This window comes from Maylandia zebra, linkage group LG6 (assembly GCF_041146795.1).
Source record: "Maylandia zebra isolate NMK-2024a linkage group LG6, Mzebra_GT3a, whole genome shotgun sequence".
Lineage (NCBI taxonomy): Eukaryota > Metazoa > Chordata > Actinopteri > Cichliformes > Cichlidae > Maylandia > Maylandia zebra.
This window is the reverse complement of record NC_135172.1, coordinates 23,793,058-23,816,309: the sequence shown is the minus strand read 5'-3', so window position 1 is coordinate 23,816,309 and position 23,252 is coordinate 23,793,058. Positions and strand designations below refer to the sequence as shown.

General features: G+C 38.6%; 1 protein-coding gene across 2 annotated transcripts in view; it reads left to right on the top strand.

The window, feature by feature from the left end:
* Window positions 1-23,252, top strand: part of ctnna2 (catenin (cadherin-associated protein), alpha 2) — a 330,513-nt gene that overhangs the window by 85,208 nt on the left and 222,053 nt on the right. Inside the window, exons 7-8 of one of the 2 annotated variants that reach the window (XM_076884890.1) lie at window positions 13,004-13,207; window positions 21,336-21,664. In XM_076884890.1, coding sequence (XP_076741005.1) covers window positions 13,004-13,207; window positions 21,336-21,602 — 471 coding nt within the window. In that variant the 3' untranslated portion in view covers window positions 21,603-21,664. Of the gene's footprint in view, window positions 1-13,003; window positions 13,208-21,335; window positions 21,665-23,252 lie in introns of those variants that run through there. The other variant, XM_004549527.4, reaches the window with a different exon arrangement.

Below are 23,252 nucleotides of genomic sequence, written 5' to 3'. Positions count from 1 at the left end.
TCTATATTGACTTTAAATGCCCTTGCTACTCTTTGACTACAGGTTTTATGGTATATAAAGAGTCATATAATGCCGTGGCAACAGCGCTGGATACAAACACATTGTGGGCCAGATTTTCTAACAGTCTGTGCTAGCCCACAACCCTCTTTTAGCGTTAAAAAAGCCAGTGCTGGTATTAAGTAAATAATTCTGTAACTGGAAAGGTGCAGACACAGGTATGTTTGTGTGAGAGTTTAGCTTTTAAAGTGCGAAATGGTGCTATGAGAGTATGTAAATGAATCAAATGTGATTCACTGAGGTTTGCAGAACCGATTTACTGCAAATTGCTCTGAATTTAACGGCCAAAAAAATTGCATGTTCTGTTTTGCCCCCGACGTGGTTGCTGTTGCTGTAGTTGCTGCGAGGAGTGTTCATTTATTTGGAACAAGAGGGGGAGAAGTTATCAGAACTAGTGCATAATTGGCGTGGGTGGATGGCTCAAAGCTGTGCCTAAGCTCTGGCTGTGTCCCGTAGCTCTTCACTAAGCCCTCACCCTGCTTGTTTAGAGCCCAGCCACACATATTTCTGCTCCTCAGTAATACTGGTATTTTGATTGACTTGATTTGACTTAAATGAATTGAACTGAGTGTCGGAGAGAGGGCCAGAATCCTAATACGAGACGCATATGAGAGTGTGTCTTGCTTTAAAGGCCAAATCACTTTTTACAGTGGGCTGATGGGTTTTCAGAGCATTTCAGGCTTTTAGTCACATTTCTACACAGAGATGGGTCCACAATAAAAACGTCTTGTGTGTTCTGGTGTCGGATCTATTACAAACCAGATTGAAACATAGATCAAAATGCAGCACTTAATGCGGGTTGGACAGATCTGATGTGTGTTACAGTTTACCTTTAGATATTAACCTAATGCATGTGATGCTGGACAGTGCAGCTCCACACAACCTGCTGGGAAGAAAAGTGGATTTGGATACCTGACAAAGTGACAGTACCTTCATTAACACAGAGATGGATGAGGATCTGATGGCAAATAATGCTTTGTCTTCTTCTACATATGGATTCTTCTTCAGCTGCCTCTCATTGGTCTTAATTGCCACACTGTTTTCAGAGAGGAAGATGTCCATAAAACCTGCTCTTACACTTTTTTTGATTATTAGCCTACACTTACTTTCACCAGACTGCTTGTTTTTGAGCTTGCTAATTTGCCCTGCTCTTTATAGGATACTGGTCATTATTGCAAAGCCGTGTTTTTTGTTTATAAATCAGTGTATTATTAGTCGATCACCCGCAGAATTCTCCACTCTCATCAATGGGGATGGGAATTGATGATAATGTAATGATTCCGATTCCATTATCGATATCACTTATCGATCCTCATTGGCTCTGTTTTGAGAGCCACTGCCATTGCTAAGCAGGAATAAAGAAATTATTATGCTGTGGTTGAAATGTTTGTGCATGTTTGTTGTGATTAGTGTTAGAGTCATTTCTCAAAAATGTAATTATGAAACATATTGCATAAAGTACTTTTCTTAAAAGTTATGCAGTATGGTACTTAATTACTCCTGGGAAAAAGTAATTCGCTATACTACTGGTTACATTACTTTGATGCAATGACATGAGAACTGGAATCAGCTGATTGCAGCGCGAGTGCAAGAACCGGCAAGCGGGCTCGATCGGCAGGCAGACTAAAAATCCTGAGGAATTGGACTACTGGGAACCAGTTTTCTGCATGAACCGGTTCTCAATTCCCATCCCTACTCATCAACACATTTTTGCCATTCCGACCTCCCATTAATTTACCAGTCCTAGTAAATCTGGCCTTGTGTGTCTGCAGCATGTAAGGTAATTTCCTCTGTTTGCAATGAAAATTTGAAGACCTCGCTGGATCTTAAAACTCATTAAAACACAGCGCACTCAGTCTGACACACTGCATATGAAAGGGCCTACTCAAGATCCTGCTGATAACTAAGATAGTCCTCTTTTTCAGTGTGACCCTTTCTGACCTAAACGAGCAGAGAGCAAAACAAAGTATACAGACTCAAAAGTTTTAGGGTTAAATATCTGCAATTTAGCAATACCTCAGTTATTATGATACTAGAAGTAAAGTGGTTAATGAATAAGGATTAAGTAAGCTACGATGAACATAATTAGCTCCCGGAACCTCTGTGGCATATTTCTTTTATGTTTTGTTAGTTGGTGCATGTTGCTAACACTGGCAAAGTCAGGGGAGCTAATTTGTAGTCTTTGAAAATTGGATCTGCTTGAGTTTTCCTGACATGTACCAATACCTTTCTTATTACTGTTCGCAGCTGCAACAGCTCCACAGGGTCTCACGGCCAAAGCCACGAAACAGGTGTCTCGTCATCCACCATCTCTGCATTCCAAGTGTTCTATAGTGCCTGTACCGTATGTGTGCATCATCAGTGCACTAGAACTCTGTTTGTTTCATGTGCTGTGCACAGTTAGTGGTTGGGAACATTATACCCCATGTCCTCCTACACCCACGATCATGCAATCTCCTTCAATGCTCCCCTCATTATGGAGCAGACAGTCAGAGGCTAGAGTTAATACCAGCATACAGAAGCCCCCTGGCTGAGGGGGTAATGTCATCCAAATAACACACAGACCCCATGTGTGTAACATAAAGGTCTTGTATATGAAACGATAGCTGTGGAAACAGGCAACTTTATACATAACAGTTATACTGTTAACAGTTAATGTGTGAAGAGCACTCAGGTGTGCTTTCACAGGTGGGTATGAACCCCTGAAGAAAAGGTTTGCCACACCTGATGATGAGATAACAGAAAATGCAGTGCTACATTGTTATTTTCTATTCCCACTGTTCTTTCAGTGAACAGAAAGGCCTGGCTGCCAGTCATGGCACTGTCTGCGCTTTCCCTTACTATCATCTTGGCCACGGCGAAACTGTGAAGGCCACTGTCACAGGTATTTAGAAATTGCTCCTGAGCTGGACGGGGAGATCTCTGTAACAAGATATTATGGGTAACACAGACTCGCTAAGACTGGGCTAGAGGTCAGTTAATCGTCTCTGCTCCTCAAGCACTATTGTAGCCTCTGCGAATCGCAGCAGGCTGATTGATGTGCAGTTGTTGTCCCTGTACTTTATTGGTATTTGTTTTGTTTGCTTTTGTTAGAAAGCAGACATAATCACTACTTTCAACAATAAGACTCTCTAAGGGACGTGAAACCTGAAGACTGGTATCAATGTCAACTGAATAGCTGTTATCATGGGGTTTTTTTTGCGAGGCTTCTGTTATTTACCTGCTCTGGTAATGCATTTAGTAGACATGGTCAAGATGACCTGCTGACATTCAAACTGAGCATGGAATGGAGACATAAGGTGATTTAAGAGACTTTGAACGTTGCATGGTTGTTGGTACCAAACGGGCTGATCTGAGTATTTCATGGCCTCGATTTCTGCTGCGGCATTCAGATTGTAGTGTCAGAATTTGGTGTAAATCACATGAATTCATCCTTCATTGAATAAACAGGTCAGGCTGCTGGTGGTGTGATGGTGTTGGCGATAATTTCCAGGAACACTTTTGGCCCTTTAGTGCCAACTATGCACTAAAGCACAGGAAGTATTTTTGCTGACCATTTCTGTCCGTTTATGACCAGTGTACTCACTGACAGGTCTAAAGTGTACTGTACAATATAAAGCACCTTGAGGCGACTGTTGTTGTGATTTGGCGCTATATAAACAAAATTGAATTGAATTGAATATCTGCTCCCAGCAGGATATTTGACATGTCACAAAGCTTACATAATCTGAAACGAGCTTCACTGTACTCAAAAGGCTCTCACAGTCAACAAATCTCAATCTTGTAGAGCGCCTTTGTGATGTGGTGGTACAGGAGATTCACATCGTGGACCTGCAGTAGCTAAATATGGACCAAAATATCTGAGGAATGTTTCCAGCACCATGCTGAATCTGTGCCATAAATAATTAAAGCAATTCTGAAGGGAGGGGGGGTTGAACATATGACAGCATATGATATAACTACTAACACGTATATGTTCAACAAAAAGCTCATACGAATGTTTTTTTGGAAATAAAAAAATTTGCCCTGTAAGATAAAAAGTAATAAAGTTAAATATATAGTGTGTGTAAATGCATACAAAGCCATTAATCAATTAAAATGAATGGTTTCCTTTTATGATAATAAAGTGCAGTGAATTTCTCCTGCTAGCCAGGATCAGCAAATCGAAGACACCCCTTTGCATGCTGAATTAGTTAAAAGGTAATTTTAAGTAATTCAGAGTTTATGGATTATCCAATTAGCTTTTAACTTTGCAGGAAAAGAAATCACACCATCATTAATCATGCATGAACTGTTTCCACATATTAATATCAGTTTTGAGAGCAGTTCCATTTCTTTCTTTCTTTTTTTAAAAAAAAATCTTTCTTTTTATATCTTTGGAACAAAAATGGTTGTCTGTAACCTACCAAGATCTAATTATGTCCTTATTTACTGGACTTCCAGCATAATGGGGACAAAAATGACTTCCAGAAACATTGATTCCACATATCTCCTAAACACATCAAGTGAGATTAGAGGGGAAGATGGCAGGTGTGCCTTTGCTGATGACCCCCTGGGATTCGTCCTCTTTTAAATAACCACTCACTTCTGTCAAATAACCATTTGTCAGACCTGCTCTTGCTTGTTTGGCAACTTGGAAGTATGACAGTGATTTTAAAAAAAAGAAGAAGAAAAAGTAAAAGTAGAAAGGATTATAAGGTCGTCATAGATTATAAGATTATAAGGTAACACTACAAATGAAACAGGTAGTAAGTTAGTTCACAGTAAGAGTATTAACTCAATATGTGTTAATATGCAACCTGTGGATGAAATCTGTTTGTCTAAGTGCAGCCTTGTGAATTTAAGCTGTTCCAGACATAACTCTGGGGCGCTACAGTTTGGTTTTTGACACATGTGGCTGTGCGGTGGGCATGCATTTAAGTGACAGCAAAGAGATGCAACAGGTTAGGTAGTTAAATACCCTTCAGCCAGGATGATCACTGTTTGACAGACGGCCTTATTAACATAACCTAGTGAGTTCTTTGGATAATAACTGAGAGGCAGAGACCTGGGGTGATTAGGAAATTAGAACGATAATTGTCTGACTGCTTGAGCTTCCTCTAAAAGCTTCATTTGACATGTCGTTTGCTCACTGGCCTTAATGACTTTAACTCCGTGGGATCTCATGGGAAAAAAGTGCCTTAAGAGCACTTAGATGTTTTGGAATCAGAGGGGAATGTTGCTTTTTTAAAAAGCAAAGACACTTAAAAAGGTAATGGTTAATTAAATTAAACAATATGTATTTTTTGAGACGAATGACCCTCCTCTGGCAGAAAAAGTATGATGTACAAATTAGGTTTTTTTTCTAAAGTTTTTTAGATCACAAGGTCAAAGGAGAACCGTTCAATATTCCCGAGCATCACAGATAAATTGAAGTATTAGAAACTGTCAGCTTCCCCCCACAGCTTACTGTAGTTCCACAATCACAGGCCACTTCAAGAGAGCCTTGGCACTGCTCCAGCTACCATCGCCCAGCCAGGGGAGCATCCTCGTTGGCTTTCTTATGTTACCTTACTGTATGATTTATGACTCTGTCTGTGTGCATCTGCTACTTTAATAAACATTCAGACACACACTTACAATTTAACTGAGTTTTGAATACATGCTGTACCCAGAGCCCAAGAATCAAGAGCGCCACAGCCGAAGATCATAATAGAGGACAACGCTTTAGTGTTTGTATTTTTTTATTTTATTTTTATTTTTGGACCTGTTAAGCGACTCATATGGGTTTTTGTTTGTCCAAAGACCTTCAGTCGATACTTGAATGTGCCTGAAAAAAGAAAAGAAAAAAGCTTTAGTCATACCGTTTTATGATGCGGTGTTTCAGAGGTTGTCATAGTAACGTTACCTTGATGCTAACAATGGATGGAGTTACTTTTGTACTTCTGTCTCCAGACATGCCATGGCAGATATGTGTAAGCCAGGAATAGCAGACTGGAACTGCGGTGAATTGAGGCATCACTTTTTTCTGCGAATCTGTGAAGGCAGCAAACAGAAAACCAATGAGATATCAAGTAGTGCAAACCCGGGGGAACAAATTACACTTGCAATGAGTCAGGCGTAGAGTTACCAAAGATGGAAAGTTGACAGCTTGAATGATATAAACATTCAGAAAACATGCATTTGAATATGAGTTTCAGGCATATTTTAAGGGCGGATTGCCCACAGAGAAATTAATTTGTTAATATTATGTAAAAATGTTGATTATACTGAAAGTTATTTCTTTTCCCTAATCAAGTTGATTATATGCAGAACCTTGATATTCCCCCTCAGGTGTAGCTGGTAATATTCAAACTTACTTGACACAATTAAACCAGCGGGATGCGCGTACAATCATTAATCAAGATGTCTTGACCACAGAGAAATAGCTTGCGTCTAAATGTGTGTGGGAAAGTAGTAAATTTTACTTCCTCTTTCCCTGAATCATTTTTGCCTTCTTTCATTGTATTTCCAAGTAAACATCATGGCTCAGAATATTCATGTATTCAAGACAAATGGAGAATAGATTCAGATTGTTGTCTGAATATTCTGAATTTCTACCATTTTGCACTAGTTTTTGTTGTAGTTTTGAGCAGTGTTTACAGTAATTCCAGTCTTGTCCAAGCTTTAACAAACACGTGCATGTGCTCCATACAGGTTTCATTGTGAAAATCTAACCAGAATGGACAAAGCAAGCTTAATGGTTCATACAAACACTGTTCCTTTAACAGCAATTTAAATGGTTTTCTTTGTCACTACACTGTTTTTACTTTGATTGTCATACCTTGGTTATTAAAAGATGCTTTAATATTTTATTTTTAAGGTCTATTAAGTTGCATATTTCCCCTTTAGAGTAAATTAGGCTACGTTATGATCCAAAGCAAAGTGTGATTGCACCGAAAAGGAAAAATTCCACTCAGCTTAACAACATATTGTACCCAAGGATCATGGGGAGACGCATCCTCTCAAAAAGTGAAATATTTTTAGTATGCACTATGTGATATGAATGAATCTTTGTAAAAAAGAAACAAAAATCAGAGGTTTACTAATTGCTAAGTCCAATAACGCTTCAAGTAATTTGTACTTAAGTGGCCATATCATAGCAAAATGGTTAAAATACTCACTCTATGACAATTTCATGAAAAATAGTTGAATATACTGTATGTTTCTGTGTACCACGTTAATACGGGGAACCAATACAGCTACTTTTTGGCTCTGTAAATATGTATTTAGCTTTTCAAAATGTTTTAATAATACTTTACAAGACAAAAAAGTACCCACAACTTGTGATTTTAGTTATAATGAAAGAGTTGCCTCCAACAGAATGAGCACTATTTGGTGATTCAGTTGGCTGCAGTTGTGCGCCGCAGTGTTTGATTAAATTTCAGTTAGAACTGATCATTTTTGATTGAACATAATTACACACAGATGCATGTTCCAAATTATTCTTTTTTTACTGTGTTTTGATCTGATTACCTGCATGATAATTATGCATAAGAATTTATTTTTCACATTATGAGTTTAAAAGGCAGTTTTATAAAAGTGAGTTGTTTGAAGAGAAAATACTGGTTGAATTTAAATAAGTGACTTTCAGGTAGTTGAGCTTTCAAATCTGGAATCAATCTTCTATAAAATACCAAAGCTGCGGTTTTATCTTGTCGTTATTTGATTAATGCTTTTCACATTTTAATCAAAAAATGACTTTGTCCAGATTGACTGCTAAAACAAAAAATGTTAATCCTCTCGGTTATACAACTCTGTAGCCGTTCCTCTATCAACTGCGATGAAATGCTTTAACTTGGATTTGCATTTTCTTCTCTCTCGTATCTTCAAGCTATATGATACTTTTCCTCAGATGTTTTTCCATCGTCTCTTTGCACAACAGTACAGCAGACGCATCTTGTTAGACATTTTAACTCTAATAAGGTCTATTTTCTTTTCTTTTTTTAAAAGATTCAGCACTATAAAGTTTAGCTTACTAAAGAATATCAAATCATGTTGAAATAATATTCAGCCAAATACACATGATCAGGGTTCAACTTTTTTTTGCCTCTTTACTCATGTCAGAACTGTCTGTTTGCACGGTCATAGGCTGTGAACTAATTAGTGTGCTTCTGTGCCTTCTTTCTTTTCTAAATACACTGTGTACTTAAATTTGAACAGGTATAGAAGTGTTGTCTTAAACTGAACAAAATGTGTTTAATATTTTCTGACAATATAACTAAAGCAATAAACGTTTAGCTTTGATTGTGTGCTTGCTGGCAAAGCAAGCATGAGTATTTATAAACTGTGAAATCTGTAATCTAACACATATACAGTGCTTAAAAAATTATTAGACTACCTCAGTCAGTGCACCCCAGGGTGGCTGTGGCTACAATGTAGCTTACCATCACCACTGTGTGAATGTGTGTGTGAATGGGTGGATGACTGGATGTGTAAAGCGCTTTGGGGTCCTTAGGGACTAGTAAAGCGCAATACAAATACAGGCCGTTTACCATTATGACATTTACCTGTCATAAAAACAAGAAAATACAAATACCTCAAAAATCTGTGAAGAACCTGGTCAAATTTAGAACTTATATTCTTAGTTATTGGGCTAATAAAATACTGAATTCACATATTTTTATATCCTAATTTAAGCCGGTACATTGGAATTTTTTCAGAAGGCAGGAGATAATCAAGCATAAAATTCAACCACTAAAACAATTTTTCTATTCAGTAGTGTAAGTGAATAACTGTAATTTATCACCTTAATCAAAACTAATAACCTACGTTACCATATTTTTCTGCTTTTTTTCATAAAACTGTAAATCTGAATATTCATGGATAACAACGTAATTATATTTAAGCATTAAACATATCATTTTGATTAAAGACTGCACATAGTGGTAGATTAACCATTACAGAAACAATAAAAAAGCATTTTGGTATATTAACCATTATTATTTAGCTGTTTGTGCAGCTGCGACTCAACCCTCATATTCAGTAATGGTGTAATGATTTTGTTGTGGACTGCATATATTACTAAATTTGCTAGCTAACTTCCAGTGACAACATGAAATCATATTTCTGGTACTTAACCAAGATGGCAATCAAACAATGTAATATGTATGTAAGGCCACAGGCAGTGAGGCTGGTTGGCGACCTCCTGGTAACCACCAGTCCCTCGTCTAGGAAAAAAAAAGAAAAAGAGGTTATAAGTTGTTGTTGGAAGTTGCCCCAGTCACTCAGACTTGGAGATCATTCAAGATAACACATAGGGGTGACACTTGCTGACATAATTGCTTTTATTGCTAGCAGATATCAGAAGTCTGCAAACACTCCCTGGCTATTCACTAACTGGTACTGAAACTGTTAAGAGTTTAATGCAAACTCAAAATTGCAACCATTCACCTTCAAAGTAAAAGCGCTGCCTTTTGAATTAAATTAGTTTCAGATTTAAGGAACAGCTTTTACTTTGATTGCAAACATTCCCCTTTCTGGTTTGTGTCAGATTTTCTCAAGTTTCCTTAGTACTCATTCTTTGTATATATGTTGGTGTCTTCCATGCAAATTATAGGCAATTGTGACAATATGCTAATAACCAAAGCAATCACGAGGAGGGTTTTCCAGATTTTACCCAGCGACAGCTAACAAACACTTGCAAGGTGGGCAGGGAATACACCTGTTTCCCTAGCGCTTTGGGATCCTTAGGGACTAGTAAAGCGCTATACAAATACAGGCCATTTACCATTTAGTGACCAGATGTTACAGTGGTCTCTTGGCCTTTCTAATGGAAACCTAAAGTATTTCCACTTAACATGCCACGCATGTACATGAACCTGAAGTGTAAACATAGGAAATTTGACAAAAAGTGTATGAACATTGTGCAACTGTCTTTCAAATGAAGGTGTCAAAAGTCTGTTGGACTACATCATGCAGAAGCTACACGACTGGCGAAATGTTATTGGATACCTATTGAACTAGCCAAGAAATCAAGAGTTTCCATATTGGAATGTAGAATTTCTTAAACAGATGGGGACGGTGAAAAAGTATTGCTGTATGGGTATAATATGGAAATTCCTTCACATTCATGTACTAATTTTTGTAGTAGCTGACAATTTGTAGCGTTACTGTAAGTGTGCCAGCGACTGTTACATATCACAGTCTTTATCAAGCTGTTTTAGTTGGCATCCACTGTGGGACAATATAAGGAACTTTTTCTGAGTCAGACACACTTCATTAGGGTAATCGATCACAGAGTGGGTTATGACTAATGTCCCTCATGGGCCACTGTGGGTAGAGCTTTGTCAAACACCATAATAATCAACTACACAACCCTTGAACTATAATGTGGCATCTAGAGGCATTTCAGTGGTATCTTCAGGACTTTGTTGAACTTCTATCTCTGAAAAAGCAGTTGCCATCAAATACTGGAAAGTTCTGGAAGGCACACTTGACAAAGGCTGATGTGGCATGTGCCCTGTCTCTGGTTCATGCCCTAAAGTGGGGTCAAACCGATAGCCTCGCTGTGAGTGAGGCAAATATAAGGTTCCCTCCGGTCTTGATATACTGTCAAATGCAATGGTACATTCACATAGAATTACAGACTTTAAGAGACTGGTGTATAATTAACTAAAGAAAAAAAGAACTCTTCTTTTATAAAACTTGCAGTAAGGACTCTCTGACTGCTCTGTATAAAAATGCTGCTGTATTATCCTCTATATCTTTCCATACCTTTTAGAAACCAGAAGGCATTAGGAGCCAACACTTGTCAGCAGTGTTATAGGAGTTTAACATAACTACATCATAAGAGGAATTAAAGGAAACATTTTACCAAGCATGATGCCAAGATTCTTCTTCAAGGAAGTGTGAAACTTTTAAAGATTTTGACATATCACTCTGATCCTGAATGCAGTACCAGAAAGACACCAAATCTCCTCTGTGTTCTGGTAGCTTTTTGAATTTCCTGATGAAACAAATACTGTATCTGGATGATTTTAAGTTTGCAGTTTTTGATTGTGTTCTAATACTTTTTAATTAATATTTATTTATAATTGTGCGCACTTGTCTAAAGATTTTTCACTTACACGATGGTTTTGGGCTTTGAAGCAAAGCAGTACAACAGAGTAAGTGATTATTAGGTAAAAGGGGGGAAGAAAAGTGTAACACTGAAACTCACTAAGGGACTAGGGACTATCAGTCACATTTGTGAGTTTCTGGAAGATGACTTTAGCCATTGCCAATTACCTTGAAATCCTCCCAGCCTTTGTCAGCCCAGCATTTGTTGCTATTTCAGCTCTGCCTATTCCCAACTCCCAGTGATAATTGCAACCTGACACCATGTGTGGAATAACAATTCACTGGAGTCCTCGGGGAATGTTCTCAATTTCCATTCATGTTATTTTCTTCTTTGCATCTTTTCATGTTGAGACCTTCACTGTATAGGGCTTTGTTGCATTTCTTGCCTCTCATTTTACAGCTCTAATATATGATATGAATGTCAGCATAATAACCACTGCACAAGTGAGATGAAGGAATATGGGGTGTTTTTCCTGTATAAAGTTGATTAACTTAATCTGAAGTACCAGATGTAGCAGCAACCTTTGATAATAGTGAAATTTTCAAAGATATAATGGCGACATTGTCAGACAAATAGTTCTGTGTGCCATACATGGTTTATTTTTTCCAAATAAATGAACACATCTCCCCTCGAGAAATGAGACTTAGATTCAAGTGTTTTTGTTTATGTTTCACTCAGAGTCAGATGGCATTTAAAAAAGAATTTGACTATGCTTCCAATCCAGATATAGATCGGGATATCACAAAACGCTGATGCAGTTAGCTTTGTAAACAACACCTCAAAAACTAAATAAAAAGTAAAGAAGCAGAGAGAAACTAAGAATAGAACCATCCAGATATCAATGAAATACAGGAAGCTCGTCCGTAACTCAGCATTCCCTATCAGTTTTCCACTTGACATGTCACTCTATCCCAGTGTCAGACTGGTTTGGAGTGACTGAAAAGTGCATCTTTGCTCTTTGCTGTAACTCAACACTGGTCATTTATACCACAGAGTCACATTTAATTACATCAGAGCTATTTAAAGCTTAGATGATGAATAAAAGCAATTCTGAGTTTTATGCAGACCCAAAGCACCTTAGGATCAAAAGACTAAACAATACTTAAACAATACAAGATAAGGCATCGCTAAAATAAATGACTTTATTGCTCCATTATTCACATTGTAGCCAACACTGTAAAGCTGGGCTCTATTTCTGTAGTGATCATAATAAAAGCGAGGATAAAGTCTAAGATTTTGAAATGCTAAGGTTTTGACGTTCAGGTCACTAATTTTTCTTTCTCCTCGTTACCTCCTCGGTAGCCTCAGCAAGTCTTATGCTCAGAGAAATGTGGGTGGGGTATTGTTTTAAATTTATGAACTCGAGCTACCCTGTGTTAGATATTCTTTATGCATTCTTGGTTTTGCCTGACTTAGTCATGGTGGCTGATTGTTGCTGGAATGATGGCAGCCCATCCAGAATTTGAGGCTTTTTGAGGGGATACTTCCCTTTCATGAGAGAAATGCAGCTTCATTTTATTTGTGCTCTCAATATTTGAAAAACCTTTTATGAACAAAGGCCTAAATTTGTTGTAAACTTTCATGAAATTTGATGCTGTGCTTGAGGTAAAACATTTCCTTTGTATTTAGATAAACACGATTTAATCAGAACAGTGGCTGGTCAGTGTGGTGCTCTTTGTCTTCTTTTCAACTTACTCCATCCCGATCTTGTGCCCCAGGGTCTGTGTCAAAGACACTAGTCTGTGATTAAAAGCTGAACTGCCATTTGTCATTGGGTACAGTTTCTGGAACCGGTCATCCAGTGGTGAGTCATTTATCCGTTTTGCCTGGATTACTGTCCTGACCTTCTACATTTCTGACCTACAGAACAAGATCATCCTGGACCCTCTGACATTCAGTGAGGCTCGTTTCCGTCCGTCTCTGGAGGAGCGCTTAGAGAGCATCATCAGTGGCGCTGCATTAATGGCTGACTCTTCATGCACACGCGATGACCGTCGTGAACGGATCGTGGCTGAATGCAACGCCGTTCGACAGGCCCTTCAAGACTTGTTGAGCGAGTACATGAACAATGTGAGTTTTTCTCTTATTGCTTTATTTTCACAACTGAATTGCAACTGCGTTCATTAGTGTGTGCGCACCTGTTTCACATACATCAGTGAAAACTTCTGTGCTAATAAAAACAGGCCTTGTTATTAATCTTTGGCTTTTCTTGGTAAAGCTGACATTTTATTTAGAAGTAAACACTTCTCTCTATTTCTGGAGATATTTCTTGCATAAATCTCTCTGTCCTAAAGGAGGGATGTATTGTTTGTTGCTATTGCATTTTTCTCTGTTTGAAGAGGTTTAATAGACTTTTTCCTTGTTTGATTTGAGGTCCTAGGGATAGAGGTCTTGCAAGGTGTACACCTTGTAAAGCCCCCTTATAGCTGTACACCTTATATAGCCCAAAGCCCCCTTTGGGCTATAAAAATAAAATTGAAGTGCCTTGATGGTAAATGAAGGCAACAGCCTGTATATCTCTATATTTCAGGGCAGTCCAAAGACTGCTGCAAGCTACGTTAACAGTATGTTGGCAATATTCTTACCTTCAATTGCTCTTTGCCCATCCCTCATGCCTTTGGTGCTTTCATTCCCAGAGCATTGCAAGTAGACTCAAAGGTGAGAGGAGATGAGACTATGCGAGGCGAGGTGTGGGTGAAAGTCTGCTCTTTGACGTGCTGAGAATAGATGACTTGAGGATCAGGTCTATTTTCAGCACATATCACTCTTTTGATAACTTTGCATTTCCATCAGGTAATGGAAAGTGACTAAATGACAGAAATGCACAACTGCATGTTTACGAGTGATGAAACTATCATCGCTTTGAGGATTTGTACATAAATATAGTTAAAAGTAATGAAAATCATGGCTCAGTCGCCCTAGAGTAAAAATAGGACTGCGACCTCCTTACAATTGGAATAAATCGGTGGTTGCCAGGTGATTGCATTGAAGTTTTCACATTTGGTGACCGATTGCAACCTGTTGAACCAGCAATCATGTCACCCAAAGGTTGAGCATTCAATACCCTGAAAGAGCGACAACTAAGAAAAGACTCCCAAAGGTTTGTTAATGATTGCTTTCTCATTTATATACATATAAAAAAGCAATCACTCTGTGGCAGTCTACACCAACGAGAGCAACTCAGCTGTGATGGGTCTCTTTGCTGTAGGGGACTCAACTGATTGTCAGATAGTTGTATTCTATATATGTCTATACAGAAATAAGGCTGTGAGTGTGAATGTTATTTGGCAACTTCCAGCAAGCATGTCACTATTTGTGGAGGAGTTTCAGGATTTTTGTTGCTGTTGAGGTTCTGGCTAGAGCCTGAAAACAGGCGGTGAATGTTAATTCCTGTTTAATGTGATTCTTTTTTTCTATCTGTGGAAGGCAACAGATTTTGCGGTGTATCATAATTAATCACTCATGCTATCACAAACAGATAGCATGTAATAGGCAACTTGAACCCATTCAATTTCAGGCTGACTCTGTCTTACTGCCCTTTTATTTCATACTTCTTGATTTACCAAAGTCACTTTGAAAATGATGACTAAATGTAATGATCACACATCATGTCGCTGTCTTTCAAGGAACCATTGAGACTGTGAGACTGCAAGTTCGTTGCACATGATCACAGTCATAGTTTTCCCTAGTGTGACTGCAGCATTAAGAAAACAAGCTGGGTGTACAAAAGTACTGTATTTTGGGACATATTGTATGGTGGTTGGAAAGCATATGCCCTACATCAGAGTACTAACTGAACATATAATAATGGTCATGTATCCAACAATGTGAGGCCAAAAAAGTAAGGTTTTCACAAATGTTTGCCTTTACAGCTTAAAACTAAGGGTTATGTTATCAATCTCTGAATATTTACTGTATACTGAGTGTGTAAGTCATCGGTCTGCACACTGTGGCTCTAAACCCTGAGGTTAACAGTAGTATTTTCATCCTTGGAGAAGCTCATCTGGAATTTTTCTCTCCATTTAGTGAGCCATTTCTCATGCAACACTGTGACTGGCACAACTGTTTAAAGGTTATGAGGCTGACCAAGACAATGATTAATCATCACACATATCCGATTTATATTCTTCTTCAGCCCACCCTTTTGTGCACAGTGAGCCATGTGAGCTGTGTCTACATAAGGGAAATAGTAGGTGCCCTTGGATACTCTGTCATTGACCTTGCACACATGAATAAGTTCTTGGAAGACTTTGCCATTAAATGGCAGCCCATAAGATTTTTGAAACTTTCAATGTCAAATCTATTAAATGTCTGATCTCTTTTTATCATGTTAAATCCAAGTGTGTTTTACACAGTCGAGTTATTCCTGAATCTGTCTGCAGAGCTGCATTCAGACATTCATTGTTTTTTTTTCTCTCCCCCTCCACTTTGCATTTACACTGTGCTAATTCCTGATCTGCACTCTAGCACATTCACTTTAAAATAAATGATTAAATTAAGCAACTATATTAAAGGAGCATTAGTCTCACATTTAATTTAAGGTTTGCATTAATGTGGAAAAACTTGTATGGGTGGTGTATAGGGCTGCCACAAACGCTTATTTTGATAGTCGACTAGTCACCGATTATTTTTGCGATTAGTCGACTAATCAGATCATGCATCCATTGGGCGTAAAACGTATGCTGAGCAGATGCATAATAATAATGCATCTGCTCTTTTATAACTATCATTAGCTTAAAGCTTTAAGTGTTTAAGGTATGTGCTAACTAAAAATAAAGACAAGATGATAGTTTATTAAATTTTTATTGAAATTTGCAGATTGTTTCGGTGAAGTTTAATAAACTCCTTGCTGTCTAAAATATAATGGGACACCGGAGTATATTCTCGAGCATCTCACACTTCTGATGATCAGCTGTCTGCTTGACGTTTATTCAGCTGTGTAAAAACTATAACTTTAATCTCAGCCAAACCGATTTACTCAGGAACAAATAAAATACTGAAAAAAAGCCAAACAATAACATTTTTAAGTTATCTAAGTGACTTATATATCATCTTTAACCTGAGTAGCGAAAGACGGCGGTGCGTTTGAAAACGATTTGCCGGGAGTGCGGTGTTCTCAAATTCAAATTCAAATCAAATTCAAATTTTATTTGTCACGTACACAGTCATACACAGTACGATATGTAGTGAAATGCTTGGACAACTGCTCGTGACCTAAAGAAAACAAAAAAGGAAAAGGCTATGAATAAGATAGGAAATAAATATGAAAAATTAAAAAGGGTAAATTTAACTAGGAAGGAATAAAATATAAATTAAGGTTAAAAATGAAATAACTGTACAACACAAATTAGAATGAAGGGTAAATTTAACTGGGAGAATAAGATAAAATATATAAATTAAAGTTGAAAATAAAATAACTGTACAACAAAATACACAATATAGAACTATATAAGAATGTATGAAGAAATATAAATAAATATATACACAATAACAGCAGCGTGATTTAAGTAATGAAGTGAAACAATGTCCAGAATGTCCAGTGTGTGTAAGAACTGTATGTGTGGGTCAGTACTGTGTGGTGGTGTGATTGAGAGACCGTATCGCCTGCGGGAAGAAGCTCGTTCTCAGTCTCTCTGTGTTGGTCTTCAGGGAGCGGAATCGCTTTCCTGACCTCAACAGAGAGAACAGTCTGTTGTTGGGATGGCTGAGGTCCTTCACGATCTTCCTGGCCTTGGTCCAGCACCGCCTGCTGTAGATTGAGTGCAGGTCAGGGAGCTCGGAGCGGATGGTGCGCTCAGCTGACCGCACAACCCTCTGTAGAGCTCACGGGCTCTAGTGAGCCCTGCCTTGCCCCCGGCTAGCTATCGAGCTAGTGGGTAACAGACGTCTCCGAAAACGTCGGAAAGCTTTTGAAAATATGTGGTCTTGATAAACTGAGCAGATATTTGAGGTTTACACAGCTACATTCTCGCCTGAAAATATGTTAAACGTTTATTTTGTGACCCAGAAAGAATAATAAGAGTAATATTAAAACTAACTAGCTGCCGCCATTGTTGGAAACTGAGCTGGGCCGCGCTATGAATCCTGAGACAGAGCTACCTCTTCTTCGGGGTTTAACGGCAGCTGGCATCCTTGTACATGCAGTGCTGCCATCTTCTGTTTCAGTCCGTTATTACACTCTTAAATCCTGCTACTTATTCCAGTGTCTTTTGGGATCTTACAAAGCTTCAAACGACGCGTCGACTATTAAATCAGTCGTCGACGATTTTGATAGTCGACTAATCGTGGCAGCCCTAGTGATGTAGCTTTTCTTAACATATAGTAGTGAATGTGAAATCAAACCAAATTATATTTTAGAAATATTTGCAAACCAGTTTCCAGTCAATGATGGTTGAACGTCACTAACCCATGGCATCGCAGTATCCTATCTTTGTTGGTGACTTGCTCTGCAGTCGCAAAGAGGTCTTTCTTCAGAATGCAAAGGATTTTACTGTCACTCACAAGACTTTTTCTGCGTTTCAGTGTCAGGCTTTAATCTGTTTCTTCGTCTGTATGGTCACATTATTGCTACCAACTCAACAGTCAAAAAATTAAGAGCGGAACTGAAAGAAATTAAAACGTTGTCATTCATTCTTTTTAAAAGAAGCTAATGACAGTGTAATATTGGTATTGAGATCTAATGAACTTGGCAGTCTTTGTCATAAATCATAGAGACCATATATTTGTAATTGGGACATTTACTAGGCCAGCATGACTTTTTAGATAATCCCTAGTTTGCCGAGACTGCTTGTGAGTTATTGCTGTGTTAGAAATGATGGCATTATACCCATGTGACCTACTAAAAATGGCTCTTAGAGTCAACATCGGTCATTATAGCCTACAGTCATATAACCATCTGTGAAAAAAGGCAGCTTGGGGGTTACCATTACCTAGTTATACTGCTAGTACTTAATATGATACAAGGAACAATACTCTGCCCTTTCTTTTCAGTTATTCAGAGGTAGTTTTGTGAAGCATTAGTTTCTTTTCAAATGAAAGCTGCAGGATTTCAAAAATGAGGTTGTAATTTAAAGTAAACGATCGTACTGCTCCTGGGAACAAGACTGTGTGAAGTACTGGGATTCACCAAAAAAGGACTGAGAGGCTGAACATCCCATTCACTACTCTAACAATCTAGGCCAGGCTGTGATCAGTTCTCAAGGCTGTCTCCTTAAAGAAAGTGAGGAATATTTACCGTATGGAAAAACAACCAAAAATCTGCATTATTATTTAGTGTAGTTGTATTCACAGATCAGAATGCCATGTCAGTGACAATTGAGTGACTTTCATGTGTGTGTTACCTGCTCAGACTGGTGCCAGTGTTTGAATCATTGTGCCCTTTGTGACCAATGAGCAGCCTGCAAGTGTCTATTGATCCAAACAGTATCGCCTTTCCTACTGTGCAGCTAATATAATATGTTTGTTGTGGCATTCGTGGTCATTGTCTAAAAACAATGGGGATCTAATAATGGTCGTTATTACATCAGAGTTCCTCTGTGGTTTTAATAGGATAATTGCAGTACAGTATGTGTCTCCTGGGTAAAATGTCCTTGAATTGATGTCGAAGCCAAAACTGTTATGTTTTTTTAGTTGTGTTTAACTATTGCCTTTGACTTCTTAAAAAAATTTGTAGTAAGGTTTGAAGAAAATTGAAGTAGCGGTGTGTCTCTGTTAATATCTCTGTATATGAGATATTTAGACCACTTTAAGCATGATGTGTTAATTAAACATAATGTTGTTTCCATATTGAATGAGACAGTAAATAAATCAGTAAGAAACAGATCTATTAGCCATAAAACTGTCAACTTTAATTCTATTTACACAGGTAGGTTTGGAAGCTGTGTGGATGGATTGCAGGGACCAGGTTAGTTCGGATTCTGGAGGCCAGACAAAGATTGCAGTGGTCTTTGCTAGACTAAAAAAAAGCAAATCCTAGCTGTCTGACTCCTCTGTCTATCCCTTCCAAGTGTTTCCACCATTGTTACATATTCTATTTCATCCACTAAATGACTTCTTCAACATGATTGACAAGTGGTCAAAATCACAGGCTGTATAAAAGATAAATGCGCTCTCTAGACAGCTCTACTGTATCTTCCTTTCATGTTAGACTGATGGAAGATTAGACACTACAGTAACTCACTATTGCCCCTTAAGTGACAAAGTCATCGCCTTCTGCATCTACTGTGTATCTGTGCTCAGTGAACGGCAGAGCATTTAGCTGACCACAGGGCAGCTGACATGGACATAAATGAAAAAGAAAAGTACTGAAATCACAGCACATTTTAATCTGTAAAATAAGTATTTTAACAGTGCAGATCAAAAAACACCCTAAATTTAGAAGTGGCCACTGATCAACAAGCAGGCTTAATAAACCTTCAATCCTCCACATGTGAATATGATCAGGGGCTACTAGAAGCATCATACGTGGATCAAACTATTACATATATATATATATATATAATATACACACTGTGGTATGCCATTTAACAGTAGCGTGTACTTAAAGTTATTGTTGTCATAGTGTTGGTAGTGTTACTAGAGGCCTGGGAGCTTGAGGGTCCTGCGCAGTATTTTACCTGTTCCTAGGACTCCGCTCTTCTGGACAGAGATCAGAGCTACTCGCCTAGCTTGGGCCTGCACCAAGTCCTCAGATTACTACTGGGACCACTGTTACCTTCAGCCTCCACATCTTCTCCAGCTCGTCTCTGAGCCCTTGGTGCTTCTCAATCTTCTCGTGTTCCTACTTCCTGATGTTACTGTCATTCAGTATCACAACGTCTAGTCCCACAGGATCTTAGCTCGGTCATTCTCGACCACCCTAGGTGGCGTCTCCCATTTTGACCACTGGACTTCCAGGCCATACTTGGCACAGATGTGACCAGGAACCTGGGGTCTTGCCTGATGTGATAGACCCCAGTCTCTATGGATCTTGTACTCAGAGCTTGTTCCTGTTCTGCTCTGATTAGTGCCTCTATGCAGTCTTTAAGTCCAGCTTTGTCCAGCCACTGGTAGGATTTATAATAATAATAATAATAATAATAATAATAATAATAACAACAACAACAACAACAACAACAACAACAACAACAACAACAATAATAATAATAATTATTATTATTATTATTATTATTATTATATTATTATTATTATCATCAGTGCTTTTGTTTCTCACAATGTATTGTTATACCCACAGTGATTGTCTTGTTTTATTTACACTTGAAGAAACTATAATCAAGTGAGTGTTTATGAACACTCAAGATGCCCTCTCCCCCTCTTAAGGCAAAGCAGCTTTTTGCTAAAGTAATTGTGCCTTGGTTCATTAGCCCCATGAGTTGTGTTTTAGAGGGTACAGCTGGGAGATTGTTGACAGCCCCTGGCTGTCCTAGCACGAGCACAGAGTAAATCATAGAGACACAAAGAACAAAATGCCTCCACTTCTCTGCTCAGCATCCACAATGAGGTTAAATCAACAGCTGAGCTAAGACTGAACATTGATGACGATGTTACTTTAGCTCTGCTTATAAAGTGCATTATTTAATAAAGATTGGGGCTCTTAAAAAGGTGCAAATTTGTCAAATGAATTAAATTAAAAGTGAAGCTTTGCTAAGACTTATATTAAATTTAGATTTTGATGTATTTGATTACAAAAAGCAAAAGAGTTCTCTCTAAGGAATTAACTTTCATTCCCTTGAGTAAGGAAATCATCACCTGAGGCCCTTTAAAGCTCATCAACAGCCTGTTCTAGGGAAGCCATTCAGTAGTCTTTCATGCATGGCATTAGACTCAGAATTTAAGCACATGACCGAGCAACACTGATCAAACAGTTGAAATGTTTGAAGGTATTTGTAAAAGGCAGAGGCAGGTATGTGAATCTGCCACATTTAACCTATATAGACCGTAAATATCAAACACTATTATATTTATGTTATACTGTAAGATTTGTAAGATTTACAAAGTTGTGATTTACTAAATAAAATTGTTCTTATTTTTCTCGTGTAAAATAATTAAGTGTTAGGAATTAAGTGTAAATGAAAAAGCGTTAATTGTTTCAGAGCCGTATTAAAACAGGCCACTTTTCATGACTGATTATATGAACCTATACCATAAGGCAGTAACATTCATTGCTTGGAATGGAAAAATCTTTTTTTTCCTTTTTCAGATGGCATGTCAGATGGCAGGTAGAGATCAGCAACAGGCAGGGTCCAAAAAGATGCAGGAGGCCACAAATGGCATTCAAGGTTACAGAGCTACAAGAAACAGTTGGTGCAGGCCAAGGGAAAATGGCGATCCATGTAGGTGTGGGAAATCAGGTGACCTGGAAAGGCAGGAAGGCTCAGGGTTACCACAGGGCAGATGGAAGTGCCTGAATATGACAAGACAGTCAGTGGAAATGGCAGAGGGCAGGGAGGGGAAAAGAAACAAGTAACTGAATGCAAACCTGAACTGCAGCTTTAGGTTCGATTTGCCTTACACGTTCGCTAAGTTGAGTCAAACATATATAAATAAAAACAGCTTTTAGTGGCAGCTGGCAGCACTTGGACACCATAGGATCTGTGAGTCATCACATTAAAGCAGCTTCACATATAACAGATTCAGTTTTAAGGTGAAGTCAGAAGTCTGTGGATAAGTTTGGTTTGTAGGTGACCACACTTTTTATTGTGTGTGTGTGTGTGTGTGTGTGTGTGTGTGTGTGTGTGTGTGTGTGTGTGTGTGTGTGTGTGTGTGTGTGTATACATATAAACAAATAAGGAGCACTTGTACATCAAAAGTTTCTTGGTTCTCAAAGACTTTATTTTCATGATGAAACAAATTGCCTAATGGAACAAAAGCCACCCACCTGCTCCTGGCGGTGTAGTGTTTCCTTTTGTTCAAAGTTTGTTGAAGTAATGTAAACATCCAGTTGCCTTTATGTTTCCTCCTCCTTTTCATACAATCTCCCACGTATTGCCTCTGCCTCACAACACACAAATTTTTATTGGAAGCTTCAACCACAGCACAAGGTTAATCAATGTGGTAGCTGGCAATAAATTAGGTTCAAGTGACAGGAGAATGTCCATACCTGTCTCAGCTGCTGGTGATCTGTGATTGGTGACAGCAGGCCCGGCTCCCTTGCTGGTGCTGAATCATCAGGAGCAGCTGATTTAGTTACGGCAGCTCAGACAGGGCCAATCTATCAATTGATCTGGGGAGTAATGCATTGCCAGCCTGGGTCAAGGGAGCCTGGGCAGAATATAGCCATAGCTAGAAGCCATGGCAGGTGAACAGGGGGCAACTCGACAAAACGGTGAGCAGCAGAGAGAAGGATTTAGGGAGTGTGATAGCAAGCACACAAATGTCACAGTTAGCTGGATGTGGCACATAAAACTAAACGGGAGATGTGAGGTAGGACGATCATTAACGTGAGACTGATGGCCGTCTTGCTCATGCGGCTCCGCCGGGAGTTGCCATGTAGAATGCTCAGTCAACAATTGCGTAACCGATTACATACACACAGATAATATCCTTTCCTTCCTTTACCTGTCACTGTCTTAAAGTGAAGATGAGAGTGTGATAGCGTTAGAACAACGATTAAAATAAAGGGAAGACAATTTACAGATCAATGAGCGCACAAAGGTGTTTGGGGAAGGTGTGGTCACTGAGCCTCTGGGCTAAGAGAAAAAGAAAAAAGTGCATTTTGGAAAGTCCAAAAAAAATAAATCTTTTTTTCTATCTTTTTTCTGTTTTAGAGGGCACTGCCAAATACAAACTTTAATGCTTTCCTGTTTCTGCAACTGTCTATTTTCATGGATAAATGGTGCCAACAGTATTTTGCTACACTTTATCTACTGGTGATATATAAGACAGGTTTGGAAAAGAGAAAAACAAAACATTGCCGAACCCCCAAAATGGTTTCTAGTGTGATTTTGTACCCTGTGGCCTTGTAATACTGCAGTTTCGACCTCAGACCATTTTGTCTCAGATGAAAAGTGTCAGTCTGGCTAGATGCTCGGCCATCAGCGTTGGCAACTGATGGCTGAGTAGCTCAACACTCAGCCATCAGTCCACAAACTTCCTTACAAAAAAATATGTGCTTTTG